Here is a 16997-nt window from a genome sequence, read left to right as displayed (position 1 = left end):
CAAACAAGATATTTCCACAACAGACACTGAATGAGAACAGAAAACCCATGCTCTGTTTCCTGTTAAAGCTATTCCTCAATTACTGACAAACTCAGTCTGAACTGGCTAAGGCCATCTTACCATGATACCACTTCCTAACCTCGGTTTTATGCAATACTTGTGGCCTTCATTGTAAAAGGTGTCTTGAGGCACGGACTTCTGGTTGCTTGCAAATAGACATAAACCAAAATTCACCCTTTCTGGTAGCTAACTCCACCATTTCAGAATTTATTTTTTGTGCTAGACACAGGCTTCTACAAAGAACACAGGCATGCCTAATGCAGTTTCTGCAGGGAAAGAGATCTTTTTGAGCAGTACCTCTTACCTTTACAGTATGTGAAGAAAGAAAAGCAAGGCAGGAGAAATCACTAAGAAGAAAGCTAATTCCAAATAAGTGTGCATACCTGTTACCAGCCTGAACATCAGTATCATGGAACTTGAGGTTTACAAAGCAGAGTTCACATACTTGCTTCCTAAACATCCTCTGCATCCAAAGTCATCTGCCACGCAGCTTCCTCTAGAAGGCTCCTACATAAGCAACCAGCTGTGCTATTGAACAATCAGTGTCAAACAGAACTCTGGGAAAATGCAAACTAGGGACTAGACAGAGGAAACTCCTAGTTAAGCCTTGGGAAATGTTGAGTTCTGGGTTTTTTCAGACCCTTCACTCCTGCAAATTCACTGAGTTTACAAATGAGCAAAACTAAAATGTCTGCTTTGAACAACATTCTTCCAATGATCTTGTTTGTCAACAGCATATTTCAGGGAAATATGTCAACTCTTGGATTGTTGTTGATGCATGGAAGGCCTCTGTAAAGATTCACAGCAACAATTTGCTGAATATAGATGGCAGTTTTCCAGTGCTCCTTCTGCTTCATACAGGTGGAAGGTAGTACAGGCAGGAGCCAGCTGGCTTGTGCTACAGCATACAAGAGCTGAGATTGGATTAGCAAATCTTTGATTCTAAGCAAGTCCAAGGGCCAAAAATTGGCATCAGTTATTGAACAGGAGCCTCTGTGTCAGAACTGGGAAGAACTATTTATGCAGTAGCATGCTAAAAAGCAAGTATGTTGGGTAGGCGGGGGAAGCAGTAGGAAAGCACATTGTTAAACAGAGTATATTAGTAGATTTGGGAAGGCTTGTAGACATATATATATACATATACACAAAAATTTGAACATGACAGCCTTACACCCAATACCACAATGTTGTTCAGTGGGCACTACTTGAATATTATACAGCGAAATCTGTTACTGACTTGCCAGCTAGAAGAGAAAGGTTTTATCTATGCATTCAACTTATGCAGTTCTCTATCATCTCAGTTATAAAATTAGATCAGCCTAATAGAGAAGTTATGTAATTACTTACTCCTTGTAAGACTTGAAAGCTGTCATTAGTAGGTGGAGGATCCTGATCTGGGTCAACCCCAACCCTACAGAAACATTAGGAAAACAAAGCAAGAGGTGTTACTAAGAGTTGCAAATGCTGTAAGTTGGGCAGAATGCATTTTAAAAGCACTTTAAGCACCCAGCAAAGCTGCATTCAGAGAGGTTATAAGAATAGTTTGAGGAAGAGTTGTCCATTATTCCCCTGTAGTTACATAGCTATAAACAAGAAACTTTTTTACTCAAGAAGCACCTGCCTATAGACAACAGCTTTAACTCCATCTTGGCATCAATTTTAACTGCTTACCTTTGTTGCCAATTCTTTTAGGACAAGGGAAAACTCTATTTTTGGCTTAAAAGGTATGTGACATCATCTTCAGTGGAGGACATCCCTCATGTCCAGCAGGAAGAAACCAGAAACTAAGGATAAAGCCCAACCTAAATATTTGACACAGCAAATAACTGCCAGATAAGCTTGAGAATGGCTAAAATATATGACTTTTTAAAAAGTTTTAATACCCTGTGGGAAGCACCAAAAATACTATAAAATTATTATTTAATACTATCAAAAAAACTTTGTAAGATTCATTCACCTAACAAAAAGCAGCCACAGTGGATTAACGAGTGGCCTGTAGTCCAGCCTCCCACCTGAGGCACTGTTTGTGCAATGAGAGGGTGTGTGATGACAGAATAATACATGAAGAAGAAGCTGTCTACTCACTTTTACATAGTTAGCAAGCATCTCATTAGTGAACCCTGCTTTCACATAGGGCTCCTATCCAAGATGGGTATTTATCCTTGCAATTATGTTCAGGTTTTTCTGGTCTGTTTTGGGGGTAGCTATTTGTTAAGATTGGACTTGTCTAGTTTTAAATCCTATTCATGACTTAATCTCTGTCATCTCTGAGAGAACCTAAACCTCCAACCTCAAATGTTAGATAAGATTGTCAGTCTCAAACATGTTGTGTTTCAGTCATTGCATAGCAAGCGTGGGAAAACTCATGAAATAGCCTTTTCAGACAAAAAGTTTTTGTTAACTTCATATCTCCTCTTTTAGAATGGACTGAGCCAGTTTAGTGCAATTTCCTTGGTACTTAGACTTTTTGTAAACTGTTTATAGCCACAGTGTTTATGCAACAGCCCTGAGGATCACCAGAAACCAACAGAACCTTGATGGCATGACCATACCATTTGTGTGTCTCGGGGACACAATGCTTTGCATAAGGATGGATCAAACAGAGAGCACCCTTCAAATAGCTTGCAGGGCAGCATTTTCTAATGGAACAATAGAAGAAGAAAAGTAGACATTGAACTAAAGTTTTAAGTCATCCTTGTGGATGCACAGCCAGTGGACTCACAGCCAGTTGAAGATGTCACACAACTTAATGTAAAAGGGAAAATCCAGAAGGCCACCTTGCAATAGGTCTCATATAAAACCAGTGCTGACCCAGTCCTCTGCTTGGTGTTTTGTTTTGGTTTTTTTCTGTGTCTCTTGTCTTTCCTCATCACTTCCTTTTTCCACATATAGAGTCATTTTGAACTTCAGGCACATTTAGCCTGGGAATCCATTGGCACTGACCAGCCCCAGAACCGAAAAGCTTCATCAGTTTAAGGGAATACTGGATAGACACATTGAGTACTGGATTGTAACACATGCTGAAATAAAACACCACACACAAGAGCTCTGAGAGGTTACAAGGGCTGAGGTGTTATTGCTTAGGCTGTCACTACATAAGAAGGGTTTTCTGCAGCCAAACTAGTTACCCAATAAAGCCTCATGCAGAAAGATGACTAGCAACATCAGGAAATCATCCTGATATGGCAATATATATGTATATGAGATTACACATGAAAATAAAAGAAAAATAATTGTGACTGTCTTAACTCCAACTGCACATTGGGGAAGGTTTAATCCGCTATGCACAGCAACCTGACTCATGAGAATAGTGAGTTCAAGAAGCTTGTTCCAAAAGATGAACATAGCTTGCATTCTCTAAATAGTTTTTACCCCCTGGGCTACCCATTCACTTCACAGTACATAAGAAAACCAAGTAATTCAGTGTGTCTCAGCTTTTACCTGACTTACAAGGTTGCGCATTTGTTTCGAGGATTTTAACTGACCTTAGGCAGGGAAAGGGGGCTTAATGAAGGACCAAAGCAGGACAAACATATATTTAGTGAAAAGTCATAGTACGTCACAGGCCAGGTGTTTGGGTTCACTGCTGTGCTGAAGAGGAAAAGAGAGTTTTTCCATATTAAAATGTTTAGGTTTTTCTATATTAAAATGTTTAGGTTTTAGAAAAAAACTACAGATGTTTCTTTCAATATTGAAGTAGTACATATAAACTTGTAATTTAAAAACTTTGTCAAACTTATTTTTCAGGTGAATTTATATTTTTAGTATTTCTAAATAATTCTTTCCCATAAATCACCTTTTTTTTTTTTTAAATTTCACTTTTAAAGTGTGTTCCTCAGTTCACAGACTAACAAAATACATTTCCATTTTGAATTCTCATAACTATTTTTGTATGCACAGTCTCTTATCCTCTTCTCTAGCATGAATTGTGCAGGCAGCTTTGTTTTTAAAACAGTAAAGTCAGCCTGTTTAAGTTTCAAGGTATATACACACTGACACCACATTTTTTGCAGACCCTGTCCCCTGATTTCTAAGATCTCATCTTTATCATCTGAAGCAAAACAATACCAAAACCATGTTCAGTCTCTCCCAACCTCCTTTACAGTGAAGAGAAGCATAGAAAACATTTAGTTACTTCATCCTTACTTAACTACTTCCATAATTAAAAGTATGAGTGTAAAGCTGATGCAAATATATCTTCAACATTGATTTGTTTCTGGTGGCTAAAATTAAAAATCCATCTCACATCCTAAGGCACATTTAAAAAACTTCCTGTGATTTAAATGTGCTGTAAAGGCTAATATCAGTTCTCATTTATTTAACCAGTTTTACAAATTAAGAAAAACCATTAATGGATGGATTTACACAGATCTCCCAGAGATCAGGGGCACAGAGAGGGTAGCCTTGCCAATGGCCACTGTGTTTTGCTCAAACTCCATAGGAGAAAGGCAGATGAGGAAGTGCTGGTTGAAAACACTATTTTGTTGAAGAGGCACAATCTGTGTGATGGGGACTGAAGGGCATGTCAGCTGTGGAACTGCCAAGGCCAAGGTAGTGCAGGTGCCAGCTAGCACCTTCATTTCCCCACCCTCCACCTTTTCTGAAAGCCCTTTGCAGCAGTCGTGTGTGGGTTCCCTAAGGGTGTAAAGTAGCAATTCAAATAAGGAACTCTTAAAAAGATTTCACATGAAGAATATAAGCAGTCTTTTAATTGTAACGATGCATATATATCTCAGGTGAAAAAATCATCTATTTCCCCCATTGGAATCACTTGGGTAGATACCTTATTATTTCAGTACAGATAGTTACTGTACATTAAATTCAGACACCTCTATTTCTGTCTTGGGAAATGCACTGGAACCTGTAGGCATGAGTATGCTACAGCAAAAACTAATCCTCTTTTAGTCTGTTTCTTCACTCCTCCCTAATGGAAATATTTTTTAAGGCACAAAAGGCTTTTCATGCTTTAAGAGCTCTGTAACAGCAAAGAGACTAATCTTGAGCTCTCCTAATGAGAGCTCCTAATGACCAATACTAAAGCACCACATTTCTGCCCCCAGCTGACTCAACCTTCTTGGTCCTTATTCTGCAGCTACTACTCCAGCATCACACATTAGGGAAGCATTTGCTTGGATTTGATCCCTCAAATGCTAAGCCTATGTACAATTGTAAGAAAATGGTTGACACACAAAATGGAAACTAAATGGATGGAAATGAATAGTAAAAACAAACAAACAAACAAAACCACAAAGAAAAAAAAACAACAAATAAAACTACCTAAAGTTCTCTATTACATCATTTTTTAATGGGTAGGACCATTTTTTTGATACTTCAGAAACCCTTGAGAGACCCTGCAACACACAGATGACAAGTTACCAAAACACCAGGCTCTATTGCATTCTACCATATGTAATTACTGTGGCAACAGCCAAGAATGACCGTAATAGAAATTCCTTCTCAGATTCTCGATACAAGCTAACATACTGCAGCTCTGGCAAATTTGGCAGTTTGCTGGGAACCTTCAAGGGTGGCAAGATACATGAAAAGCTTACCATTACCCCATCCCAAGGAGCTTTCTTTACATAAATATTCTCTCTATATGTATACGCATACATATACATACAAATTGTCATCCTATATATGTCAGTTAGAGATTTATCTAACTTTATCTCTTTAACCAGTTAAAAAAAACAAAACAAAACAAAAAAAACCAGAATCCTAGTCTTCTTTGGTTGATATCTCCACTCTTACTAGTATCTTCCTATAAAGCAATGTGAAAACCTTCAGTTTTTAAAATATATCTCCAAATGGGCTGGGCTAAATCATCTATGAAGTCCTTTCCAGCCTGAAGAGCTATATGAAATAACCCCATGGAATGCTTAAGAATACCTGTGTGATTAGGGACCATAGGATCACATCCATGATTTCTCAGCTTTCAAGCCATCCAAGGCCAGAGATGCCAATTTTGCTTCATTAAATACCCATACACAGAATTCAAGTATGTGGTGTTTTGTGGTTTCATTTTTTTAAACTGAAGACAATGTGTGATCCACACTCGCAGCCCAGAGTAAGAGAACAGAGTCATAACTGAGGAACACCTACAGCCCTCTGCAGAAAAGAAGCAGCAGCAGCATGCCACAGTAGAGTAAAAGAGTACACATTTAGTGTTACAAAGATGAAGAAAGCCAAGCACCAGGTTAATTTGGTATCAAGGAAAGCACGGTGTCACCTGAAATACAGCCAGCGGCTTTCACTCATCTCTTCCACCGATGGAACATGGTCACCAACTCTGGTACAGTACAAGAATGCAACGTGAGTAACAAAATGCTCATGAGATGTGTGCTTTACAGAGCTCTTTAGCAAAACAAAGCAAACCAACAACAACAAAAAAATCTCTACCCAAACAAATAAGACAAAACATACATGAACAACAATGGTAGAGCAATAACAACGTGACAAAACAAAAATTAACAGCAGCAATTTATGATTGACGTATCCAGTAATATTCTTCATTGGTTCAGATTCTGGATGGCAAAACATCTGCATTAATGACAGACTACTTCCCCCAGAAAACCAGATTCAATAGCCTCAGCTGAGCTGCTGCACAGAGACAGATCCAGTCTAAGACAGTTCCTACCACTTCAGACCTGCACATGGTCTGAAAGAGAAAGGGTAATCAGGAAAAGTACCGGAAGCTATGCATTTTTGAGAGGAGTCACCAATATTGCCTAGTCTCAGAGCAGTTCAAACCAACTGATAATAAGCTCTAAAGCACTCTGTTGGTTTAACTAAAACTTAACTGACAATTTTTAACATAATCAATCTCTAGTCATAGCAGAGTGTTTTTACTCCTTGCTTTGCCTTTCTCTGTTGTGTGTGTGTGTGATTTTAGGTATAAATGAAAGCATGTTTGGCTTCTAGTAATTTCCGCACAAATTCCTCATCAGCTTGTGGGGCTTTTCCTCCTTGCCCCGTCTCCTCCCGTTTTTCCATGAAGGCATGCATCATGAACTTGGCTTATGTGAAATAAAAGCCCGTATGATCAGAAATCCACAGAGGCCTCGCTTTACAAAAAGCACACCCTGATTGCAGATTGACATCTTGACAAACCAAATATTTAAGGCCATAGCTTGTGATACGATGAGCAGGTACTCATGTAATCCTTGAATGCCCTGGCAAATACCAGACTTTCGATAGATTTGTTTTGGATTCCAAGTTCAATAGCTCTTCTCTCATACCAACATACACTCCAGGTCAGAGCACTCTGCTCCAAAAGGCCAACTCTGAGATGGCTCCGTACGCACAGCAAAAACTAAAATTAAGAACTGCTCAATAACTTCCCTTCTATGATTTCTTTCTCTTTGCTGTATCTTTGCCAAGTTAGTATACTAAAGTTTTCCCAGATGTCTATAATAAGTGCAGCATTTTCGGAAAATTTTAGCTGTTTTCAAAGAATTCAGCTGTTTTTCAGAAGGTGACTGAGGAAGAAGAGAACTCGCACCATCACATTAAAAACAAAACAAAACAGAAACCCCTAATCACTAAAAAAACCCTGGAATTAAGAAAAGTTTTTTTCAGGTTGTTTTTAGGATGCCTTTGGGTGTCTGTTTACTTCACCTAACCAAGATAATGATTCCTGCAAGCTTCTCTGGGTATTTCTTGATTTAACCAAGATAATGACTCCTAAAACTTCTGTCTGAGGCTTGCCAGAGGTTCACAGTTAAACTCATATGATCCCCGTGTATCTCAACCCAACTCCTACAGCATTTGGCCCTTCCCCACAATTTTTTCCTCTGGTGTGAATTGCTATGTTTCAGACCACATGAATAAAGATGAGGAAAGGCCTCCCATGCTTAGTTCCAGACTTCCAGAGGAAAAGGCCCAGAGGGGTGAGGCTGGAGGTTTGGAAGCTGCACTGCACTGCCATTAAAGGAGATTTAAGATTGCTGATGAAAAATTAAAGATTGGGAAAGAAGCAGGAAGAGTGGAAAAACAGTCCAGAATATGAGATGAGCAAGGAAAAAGCTCACAACAGAGGACAACACCTGTGCCTGTGAACCTACCTTTCAAGGCAGCAGAGAGTGGCTAGAAGGCACTGAAGGATCTAAGTTATAGAATAATAGAAATGGGCTGCAAAACAGGAGGATGTAACCTCCTATCAGACATCCCCCACACCAGTCTGGAATGTAGCATGAGGCTGGATCACAGCATCAACACTTGCCTCCTGCCATGGAAGCACACTGAGGCGTGGTATTTAAGGGATACACATTTTATGTTTGGACCACCCTGGGTAAAATAGAGTATAACCTAAGACTTCCACCAAGCTGACAGTTTTACCACTAGCCCAGATAATTAGGTAGTTCACATAGTAACTGTGTGAGAGTTAGTGTTTCCAGATTTCTTTTTCAGTTTGCTCTTTTAAAGAAAAAGAATTAGAAAATAGAAATAAATTTAAATTTAAGAGCTTTAAATAGAAAGCTCTTCAAAATATTGGACATGCAAAGTCAGACATAAGGCAGTAAATATCTAAGTTGACATTGTCTATACAAACTTTGGCTTTTATGGTAAAAAGATACCTAAAATATTTTAAATTGTAAGGTATTTTTGAGATTCAGAAAAAGAGTATATTTGAGATTCAGAAAAAAAGATTGCTAAGTACAATTGAAATTATTTAATTAAAATAAGCACTAGCTTCCTCACTTTCAGCAGATTATGGAGAAGAAGGCATTAATCTATGTGTTGCATCATTCAACATGAAGAAACCCAGTAATTAACCTTTAATGAAAAATGGAAACCACATTGTTTTGCAATACAAATGCTAGGAGTTCCCTTTTTCCCCCTAACAGATAAGTGAAACGAGAAGTCAGCTATTTTTTTAGAAAAGAGGGATTTTGCCAGTGGTTTTGGTTTACAGGGCTTTAAGTTTGCTGAAACTGTTAAAGCTTCAGTCAGGAAATTGTTTCTGCCTTTAAGTCTCAAAGGATGAGACTATATTTTTAATATCCAAATCATGCTTTAGTTTCTAAGAAAAAAAACATCTACTACTAGGAAAATATAATTGTTTACCACCCAAACACTTGGGTACATCTCACTGATAGAGAGCCAACAAATTCAAACACATGACATTATGACTTTAACTCCAGTTTCTGGTGTTAATTTTTAATTTGCTCAGCATCAAGTGGCAGAAATCAAAAGCATCTGAAGATTCCATTATTTTTTTTACCAAGATTTTGCTGTCATGATCTCAAATTTCCAACCAGTTAAGCAGGAAACTGAAGTTTAGTCTCTGCTACAAACCATAGGTCCTTTGCTCAGCTGTACATTAAAGCCTGATCAGTGGGCCCTGGGTACACTGGTTACATATCCTATATGGAAAGATACCTGCTTGTCCAAATGCTCGAGACATTCAGAACAGCAAGAGGAGGCAGAGGATATTTTTGCCTGTTTCCTCCTTATGCTGCTTTTTACTTACAAAATTACAAAATTTGATTTTCGTGTTAGCCTCTCTACCCTTTACCCACTTTTAATACTGCATATCATGGGCAAGAAGGGACAAAACAGCAAGTAAAGAACTGAGCACACATTCCATTAGCTACGCAACTGGTAGTGTGGTCAGAAACATGTGCCTCTGCCTCTAAACCACAGCAAAGCTATTCTGGATCCTTGTGTAGGCGTTGCCCCTTGCGTGCATGCAGCTGCTTCCCCATGAACATGGTGATATCAAGCCAGGTTGAAAGTCTTGGCTGGAGTCAGCTCTCTGATATAATTTACTTAAGTCAAGCAGGCACAACCATAAATAAGACCCTTTGGTGCTGATGTCTGTCTCAGCTCCTCTGACTTGCTCAGTACAAGAGATATGTGCCTGCCTTTCCCAGGGAAGGAGCTCAGCCCATCCCAGTCCACAGGAACTCTTAAAGGGGGCCACCCAGAAAACCCCCTGATGAGAAGACAAGTGTCCACAGCATGACAGTAATGTCACTCTGTCATGCTGTGGCCAGGCAAGATAAACCAGACTAAAGGCTCAGTCAGCTTGGGTGACTTTTCATTAAAGCAGGTCCTTGTCCTCTATTCACATCTACACTGTAGCCAGGCCAACTACTTCATGAGGACTTTGTAATGGCTCTCCATTCTTCCTTCCATAAAGGCCAAAGTCAACCAGTATAAAACTGGTATGAACTTCACGCCAGAATTGGACTTTTAGGAGTCCACACAAATCCTGACATTGAAGTTCAACATAAAAATGGTATTGGGTTCCTACATCCCTTTACTTTTTCTAAGAAGCAAACCACTTTTTATCTTTTAATCTCTTTTCTGCTAAATAATTCTGTATGTCATTACTACTTATTTCCATCCTCTGGCAATCTAACCTAATGGGCAAGTGCCAAGGCCCAGAAAGCATCCCAGGGACAAGTTACCTCCTGTGCAGCCTCAGGACTGCACTAGCACTACACACTGTGCTTCTGAGTGAAGCACTGGCACAGCATCTTATCTTCATCTCCTCCTGTCTACCTTTTCCACTGGTTATGAAGGGATGGAAAAGAGAAAAGTGGCATAATTCTAAAATTCATCTGGAAACTAATTTGTCCCTCTTTTAAATTGGCAGTGTCAGACAGGACTTCTTGTTTTCCGACAGAAAGGGCTCTAGCACAGAGGGTACTTCACCAGCAGAGTTTCTAATGCTCAATCAGCTGTACACGGCCGCCACCTCCTGGCACAAAGCTGATTTACAAGGTCCCTGAAAGTGCACTGGTAGGGCAGTGCCTATCGAGCCAGCTGTAGGCAGATCTGTGCAGTTCTCTAAAATGCTTTCTGCATAGACCTCCCTTGTTATTAACTTCCCCATTAAGAGAAGAATAATTTTTTTCTGTCAAATATTACAGACAAATGACAATTGAAGTTACTGCTTATCAGCAAGGGTGGGTAAATCTCAAAAAAAAAGCCCCCTAAAAAACCCCACTCCCACCAAACCCCAAACCTAAATACAATCACTCAAATCTATGGTTTGGCAAACTGCCTTTTGGCAGCTCAGGCTGTCAGCAGCACTTATGATGAGGGCTGTTAGAGTAAGCTTTGTTTACCTGGTTGCATCTATGTTTAGGAAAATGCTTTGGAATCAGCTTAATTGGTGATCAGACAAGGAATATCCTCACATTAGCCACTGCAGAGGCTGCAGGGTGATCCTGGCAGACTTTGCTCATGCACTGTAAGCAGACCACAAGCAGCACTTCTACCTGTGTACTGCTGGCCAGAACTCATCTCCTACTCCTTATACCCCACGCCCTGGAGAGTCCACGCACACTGACAGATACACAGACACTGCACCTCCCCTGCTTCCACATCAGTACAGTTGCTTCTTATATACCATCATCAGACAGACACCTCCTGTTGTCAGAGGTGCCAAATGGAAGGCTGCACATGGCAACTAGTCCAGGTACCTTTTTAAAAAGTCATTGTACAGCTCTCTCGTGGGCTCAGAAGTATCATGAGGATGAGGTATCTCACAATCATTAATGATACAACCGAGCTGACACTGGGTGACCTCTAGAGAGTCTGACTACATGAAGTGTTGCTTCTTTCTGGTGTGCTAGCCAAGCATTTGGAACTCACATTTAAAGATATTTTTAAAGGACAGAAATGGATTCATTTGGTACCAACAAAAAACAAAACAAAACAAAACAAAACAAAAAAAAAAAAAACCAACACAAAACCACCCCGATTTCCCAATGTTTGCTGTCAGTCAGAGCTGATAATGCAAATCATTGCTGAAATGTCTGTGTCCAGCTAGAATCATACTGCTTTCTATGAGAACAGCTCACTCACAAGCCTTTCTGGGATTCCTATCCCTTTTTTTTAAAGTACCTGCCACAAGCAGTTCACTTAAGTTTTCCAAAAGCAGAACCTAAGTCCCTAAGAATGATCAGTTCTTCTAAAGATTGAAACTGGTTTAACGTAGGATGTTTTTTCCTGGTCAGCAAAATTAGAAAGCAAGAAAAACAAAGCTTTCAAGTGCCAAAGAACACAAATAGTTGCATATTAAAAAATGCACTTCAGGGTTTATACAACCTGTATTATTTTAATTCCACTCTATTTGTCTGTGCCTCCCCAACTGCCAAAAATTTCAGAATTACGATGTATGTCATCTTTAGCAATGATTGATTCATGATTCTCTAGCACTTCTGTCGATAAGTGTTCTCAAACATGAAAGTACTTGCAGCCCAAAAGTACTAAGTAATAGCCATGATTTATGGTCAAACCTCCATAATCATGCAACTTACCATTTTCACAGATCTCCTCAGAACAGGAGGAAACACTCCAGAAGACTAGCAGTTGCTTAGATAACATCAGGTTTGTTTGGATGATATTTAAAGCACATTCAGTTTAGCACCACCCACTAAAGACTCCATTGAACTTAAAAACTATAATAAGGCCATTACCAAGAGCCAAAACACACGGAACTGTCTTAGTATAACACAAAGAAAAGTTTATATGGGACTAGATGAATTCTTTCTTTCCAGTATAGGGCTGCTTTATCAGGCAACATTATTCCATGGGCTGACAAGGACCTAGATACCTACTTGGTATGTCAGAGTGCTTTAGGCTGAATCCCAGCAGCATCAGTACACTTTCTTCACCAGCCTGCATGATCACCTTCCTCTATAAAATATCATGTTCTAAATACCTACATATATATCTGTACCTAGATATTTATAGATATATCTAAAATATCATGTTCCAAATGCCTCTAGCACTCATCAGACAAGTTCTGTAGAACTATGCCAAATTAGCACAGCTGCCTCTAGAAAAGCAAAGTCTCCTCAGCACACAGCTGCATACCAACCTGATGTTCAGCCATGACAGCATGGGAGTTGTACCCCCACCAACAATCCACACAGTGAAAAAGACGATGAGGAGAGTTGTGGAGAACATCATTTGATGTGAGTAGGTAGCAGTATCTCGTATAGCCAGAGCAAATGCCATGGCTCCCCTGAGACCTATCAGAAAAAAATGAAATAACAGAGCTTAGAAGTGCAACTGAGCTTGCTGGTAAGACAGCAACTTCCCTTGCTCCATCCCTGCCCCACAAGCATAAAGTGACAGACAGAAAGCACTTGGCTCCAGCAGGTTTTGATTTCCTCAGATTCCCTGATAAATTATGCCTGGGCAGGATTTACAGCCTAATTTGCCCTCCTGGTTTTCTGTAACTTGGAGAATCCAGAAGTGCTAAGAAAAGGTGTAAATATTCCCAAAATAACGGGAAAGGAACGCAGAGACAAACAAGTTGTGGACAACAGCAAAGCATATTGTGGAAATTAGGCAGCATCCTGAATACAGATGAAAATGCACAATTTCCCAGTTTAATCCATAATTGAATAGTGAATTCTTGGTATGAAATTTTTATCACTTGAAAAATATTCTAGTTATTAACATGTTCACAGGCAAACTATATGTTCCCCCTCTTCCCTGCATCCCAGGAGAAACTTCACTAGCAAGAACAAGCCATGGCATTTGGCCACCTACAGACTTCTTATGTAGGGAAATCATGGAATGGTTATGGCTGGAAGGAACCTCTAGAGGTCATCTGGTCCACCTTCCCTGTTCAAGCAACCCCCGCTCAACTTGCAGTAAGTTGCACAGGACCATGTCTAGATGGCTTTTGAATATCTCCATGGATGGAGATGCTACAACCTGTCTGGGCAACCTGTGCCAATGCTTGGACATAGTAAAAGGTGTTTCCTGATGTTCAGAGGGAATCTCGTGTGTTCCAGTTTGTGCCCATTGCCTCTGTCCGGTCACCACTGGAAGCAGTCTGGCTTTGTCCTCTTTACTCCCTCCTATGTGCAGAGGATTCTCTGGAACTTTTTGAGGATGAACATGTTTAGACACACACTCCATAATTTGCTCAGGATGACAAACTCGAACAGTTGCTCGTGTGACAGAAATTATAATGAAGTTCAAGTCAAATACCTTGCTTTCTCCAACTAAGTGGGAGAGGGCATCCATAAATACACTTCCATTTTCTCAGGAAGTGTCTGTTTCTGCACAGCATTTCATCTCAGCTAGGGAAATAACCTTCTATAAGAGGTACATCCCAATTCCCCCATCCCCTTCAGGTACACTTCAGATGAAAATGCTCTATTCCCAACATGAGGTACTGTTTGCCACAAGCAAAAAGCATTTCAAGGTGTCGCTCATCCCAGACATGACACGCTTTCTGTAAAGGTTGAAAGATACATGATGGCATCCTGCAACAATCAGTAAGCTTTACATTTAGGATGAACGAAAGCAGATTATAAAAGGAGAAGGTAACACTATCAATTTCTTTTGAGTTTAAAATAAGCCTTTTTTGCATTACTAAGCATTTTACCTGAGAACATCATCATGTGCTGAAAGCTCCAGTTGATCTTATGCCTTCTGCCCAAATTCAACAAGAAGGAGAGGGGGTAGATGTGTGCAGCTCTTCCCAAAAAGATTGCAATCTGTTCACAGCTGAGGGTTAAGGATTTCTTTTTCCTGAGGTATGCACTCTTGGGTACCTGGCTTTAATCTGAAGCTTTTGTTTTTGTGAGAGGTTTACATCATGATAGCAAGTGTTCCTGCTATATCTACATATCCAAAGCAGACTTTCACCAATTATGTGAACACAGAACTCATAGCACAGAATACATATTTTAGCTAATATAACCAAGTTTTTAAATGCAGAGCTGCCCTCTTCACAAAGGTAGAAAATCACTAAAGAGGCAACAGAGGTTAAGTGCAATGGTAGAAAAAGATGTGGGAAACATAATAAAAGATAAGTGGGTAGGAAAGAAAGTAATAAATACTTAAAATAAACCCAAGATGGATAGCATAACATGAGAGAACATGGAAGGCCACACCAAAGGTGAAAAATATCAATGCTTAGTATACCAAACACAAATATTCTGTTCATGTCCTTATTTTTTTAGGTCAGAAAAATGGACATGAAGTGACACATGAGAAAATGTATTACTATTTCAGAAAAAAGTAAAAGGTCAAAGGAAAAAAAAGACAAATGTGATAAACTCTGAGAAGCAGTATAGGGATGAGAGAAAATAACAGAAAGAGGAGAGAAAATAAGTATATCCTAGATTATGGTATGTATATGCTTTCACTGGGTTTTATCTCCATTGCCAAAAGCCCTGCTTCTACAGCAGGCTGACCTCTACCTTTGGGACATTGTTCAAATATAGTCTATTCACCCACAATCCTCCTTATATATTTGAACTTTGCTTGCTTTTCCAAGGGACCCTTGGAAGTGAAGAGAAAAATGCATCCTTTTCCAGGCCTCCAAAGTTGAAATACAAAAGCAACACAAGCAGTGTTGGCTGTCAGTGATCAAATGACACAGTAAAGTGTATGCATGTATTTACCTAGTGAAATTATATGACTTCTAACACTACTCAGGTACAGAACAACACCTGTGTGGTACAGAGGCCTTAGGGCTTCGATGTAAGGCGTAACCAAAAATTGTTCTCAAAATTATTGTTGCTGCAAGACATCAGAAAAACTCAGGCCAGCCACCATTCTCTGTTTGGTAAAGCCAACAGACATCACAAGTTTTCAGGCACATGAGACAATAGAGAAACCTCACACAAAGTGAAAAAGGATACAAAAGCTCCAATAATGAAAACTGGGCTGAATATGTGTTTCTGGAAAGTAAACAGTGCTAAACCCATGTAAGAAAATATGAAGTTCTCAGCCAGAAAGTGCAATACCTCGAAGAGCTAGGGAGAAAAAGAGTACCGTGTTAAAGGCCAAGTAAAAAAAGATGCTGTCAAAACAACAGTACACAGACTACTACAGTAGTACACTGTACAAAAGGTAAAAGACATCCTTGCCTGCTTAGTGCGACTTCTTGATTCAACTGACAAGTTATTGTATGTATAATGTGCCTGGGTAATCCCACAGAAGAGGACAGCCACCACACCTGTGAATGGAGTCACACGTGAAAATCAGCCTGTTTACTGGTGGTCCATCACATTTTCTCTTCCCAAGTTCCATTAAATTTATACATCATCCTTAACCTTGAGATTTTATGAATATTATTTTCAAGTGAGTGAGATTCCAGGTTAGGGAGGTGGTGTTGAAACTAAACAATTGCTCTTAAAAGCCTTTGTTACACAGTGAGCTGCACCTTCAACAGACATTGAACAGAAAGAAAGAAAAAAAAAAAAAAGGCCTTAAGCACAAACATAATTTTTCTCATTGAAAAGTTTCAATGAGAAAGTCAAAGAATGGTTGCTAAGATGGACAGGACTTCTGTCTCCGTGTGTTTGAATCTCAACTCACCAGTAAATCCACAAGCTTCTGCAAGCAAGAAAGTGCTCCAGGACATTAAGAAGAAGAGTGCCGTTTCCAGCAGGGGGAAGCAGTGCAACTTGGTAAACTTCGTCACGTTAAGTCACTTGTTAAGGGATCAAAAAAAATACTTTGGCTTCTCTGTAACCACTATTTATGGAAAACACTTTTATGTGCTCACAACCAATGCTAGTTGCACCCCCACACACACACACACACTTTTGATGCTGAAAAACATGAATTCCAACACATCAAGGCAAACTTCAAAATCAAGGTATCCCCTTGCAACAATCAGTTTTGCATATCTTTCCTGCATATCCATGAAATAAAGTGTGGCTCTCCCTCTTAAGGGTAATATTATCCTACTCCATGTTTCCCTTTGAAGTGCTAGCAGGGAAGGGATATATACCTGGTGTTCCTTTTAGATCGTGTGTGTCTTAGTTTTTCAGGGGATTGGTGAGGGAATGTTTGGTTCCCCCTGCAAACCCTAATAAAGAGTTCCCCTGCCATCTTTGAATAAAGCATAAAATACATTCAGAATTTAATTCACGGGGCTGTTCTTGACTACAGCAACCCTAAGATGAAGTAGATTTTTTGGAATTTTTCTGCTCAGATTTTTA

At 39.6% G+C, this 16997-nt stretch overlaps 1 protein-coding gene across 2 annotated transcripts in view; it reads right to left on the bottom strand.

Moving 5' to 3' along the window:
* SLC9A7 (solute carrier family 9 member A7) overlaps nt 1-16997 on the bottom strand; it is a 68188-nt gene that overhangs the window by 12683 nt on the left and 38508 nt on the right. The window contains exons 8-14 of one of the 2 annotated variants that reach the window (XM_027888095.1): nt 16369-16474; nt 15918-16006; nt 15690-15803; nt 14426-14537; nt 12899-13052; nt 6290-6349; nt 1408-1471 (exon numbers count right to left, since the gene is read on the bottom strand). In XM_027888095.1, the coding sequence (XP_027743896.1) occupies nt 1408-1471; nt 6290-6349; nt 12899-13052; nt 14426-14537; nt 15690-15803; nt 15918-16006; nt 16369-16474 (699 nt within the window). The remainder of the gene's footprint in view (nt 1-1407; nt 1472-6289; nt 6350-12898; nt 13053-14425; nt 14538-15689; nt 15804-15917; nt 16007-16368; nt 16475-16997) is intronic. The other variant, XM_027888096.1, reaches the window with a different exon arrangement.

The sequence above is a fragment of the Empidonax traillii genome, unplaced genomic scaffold (assembly GCF_003031625.1).
Source record: "Empidonax traillii isolate 1590-97213 ecotype Southwest subspecies unplaced genomic scaffold, ASM303162v1 scaffold231:size1146757, whole genome shotgun sequence".
In the NCBI taxonomy this organism is placed as follows: domain Eukaryota; kingdom Metazoa; phylum Chordata; class Aves; order Passeriformes; family Tyrannidae; genus Empidonax; species Empidonax traillii.
The sequence above is the reverse complement of the archived record's forward strand: the minus strand, read 5'-3'. Positions and strand labels throughout refer to the sequence as shown.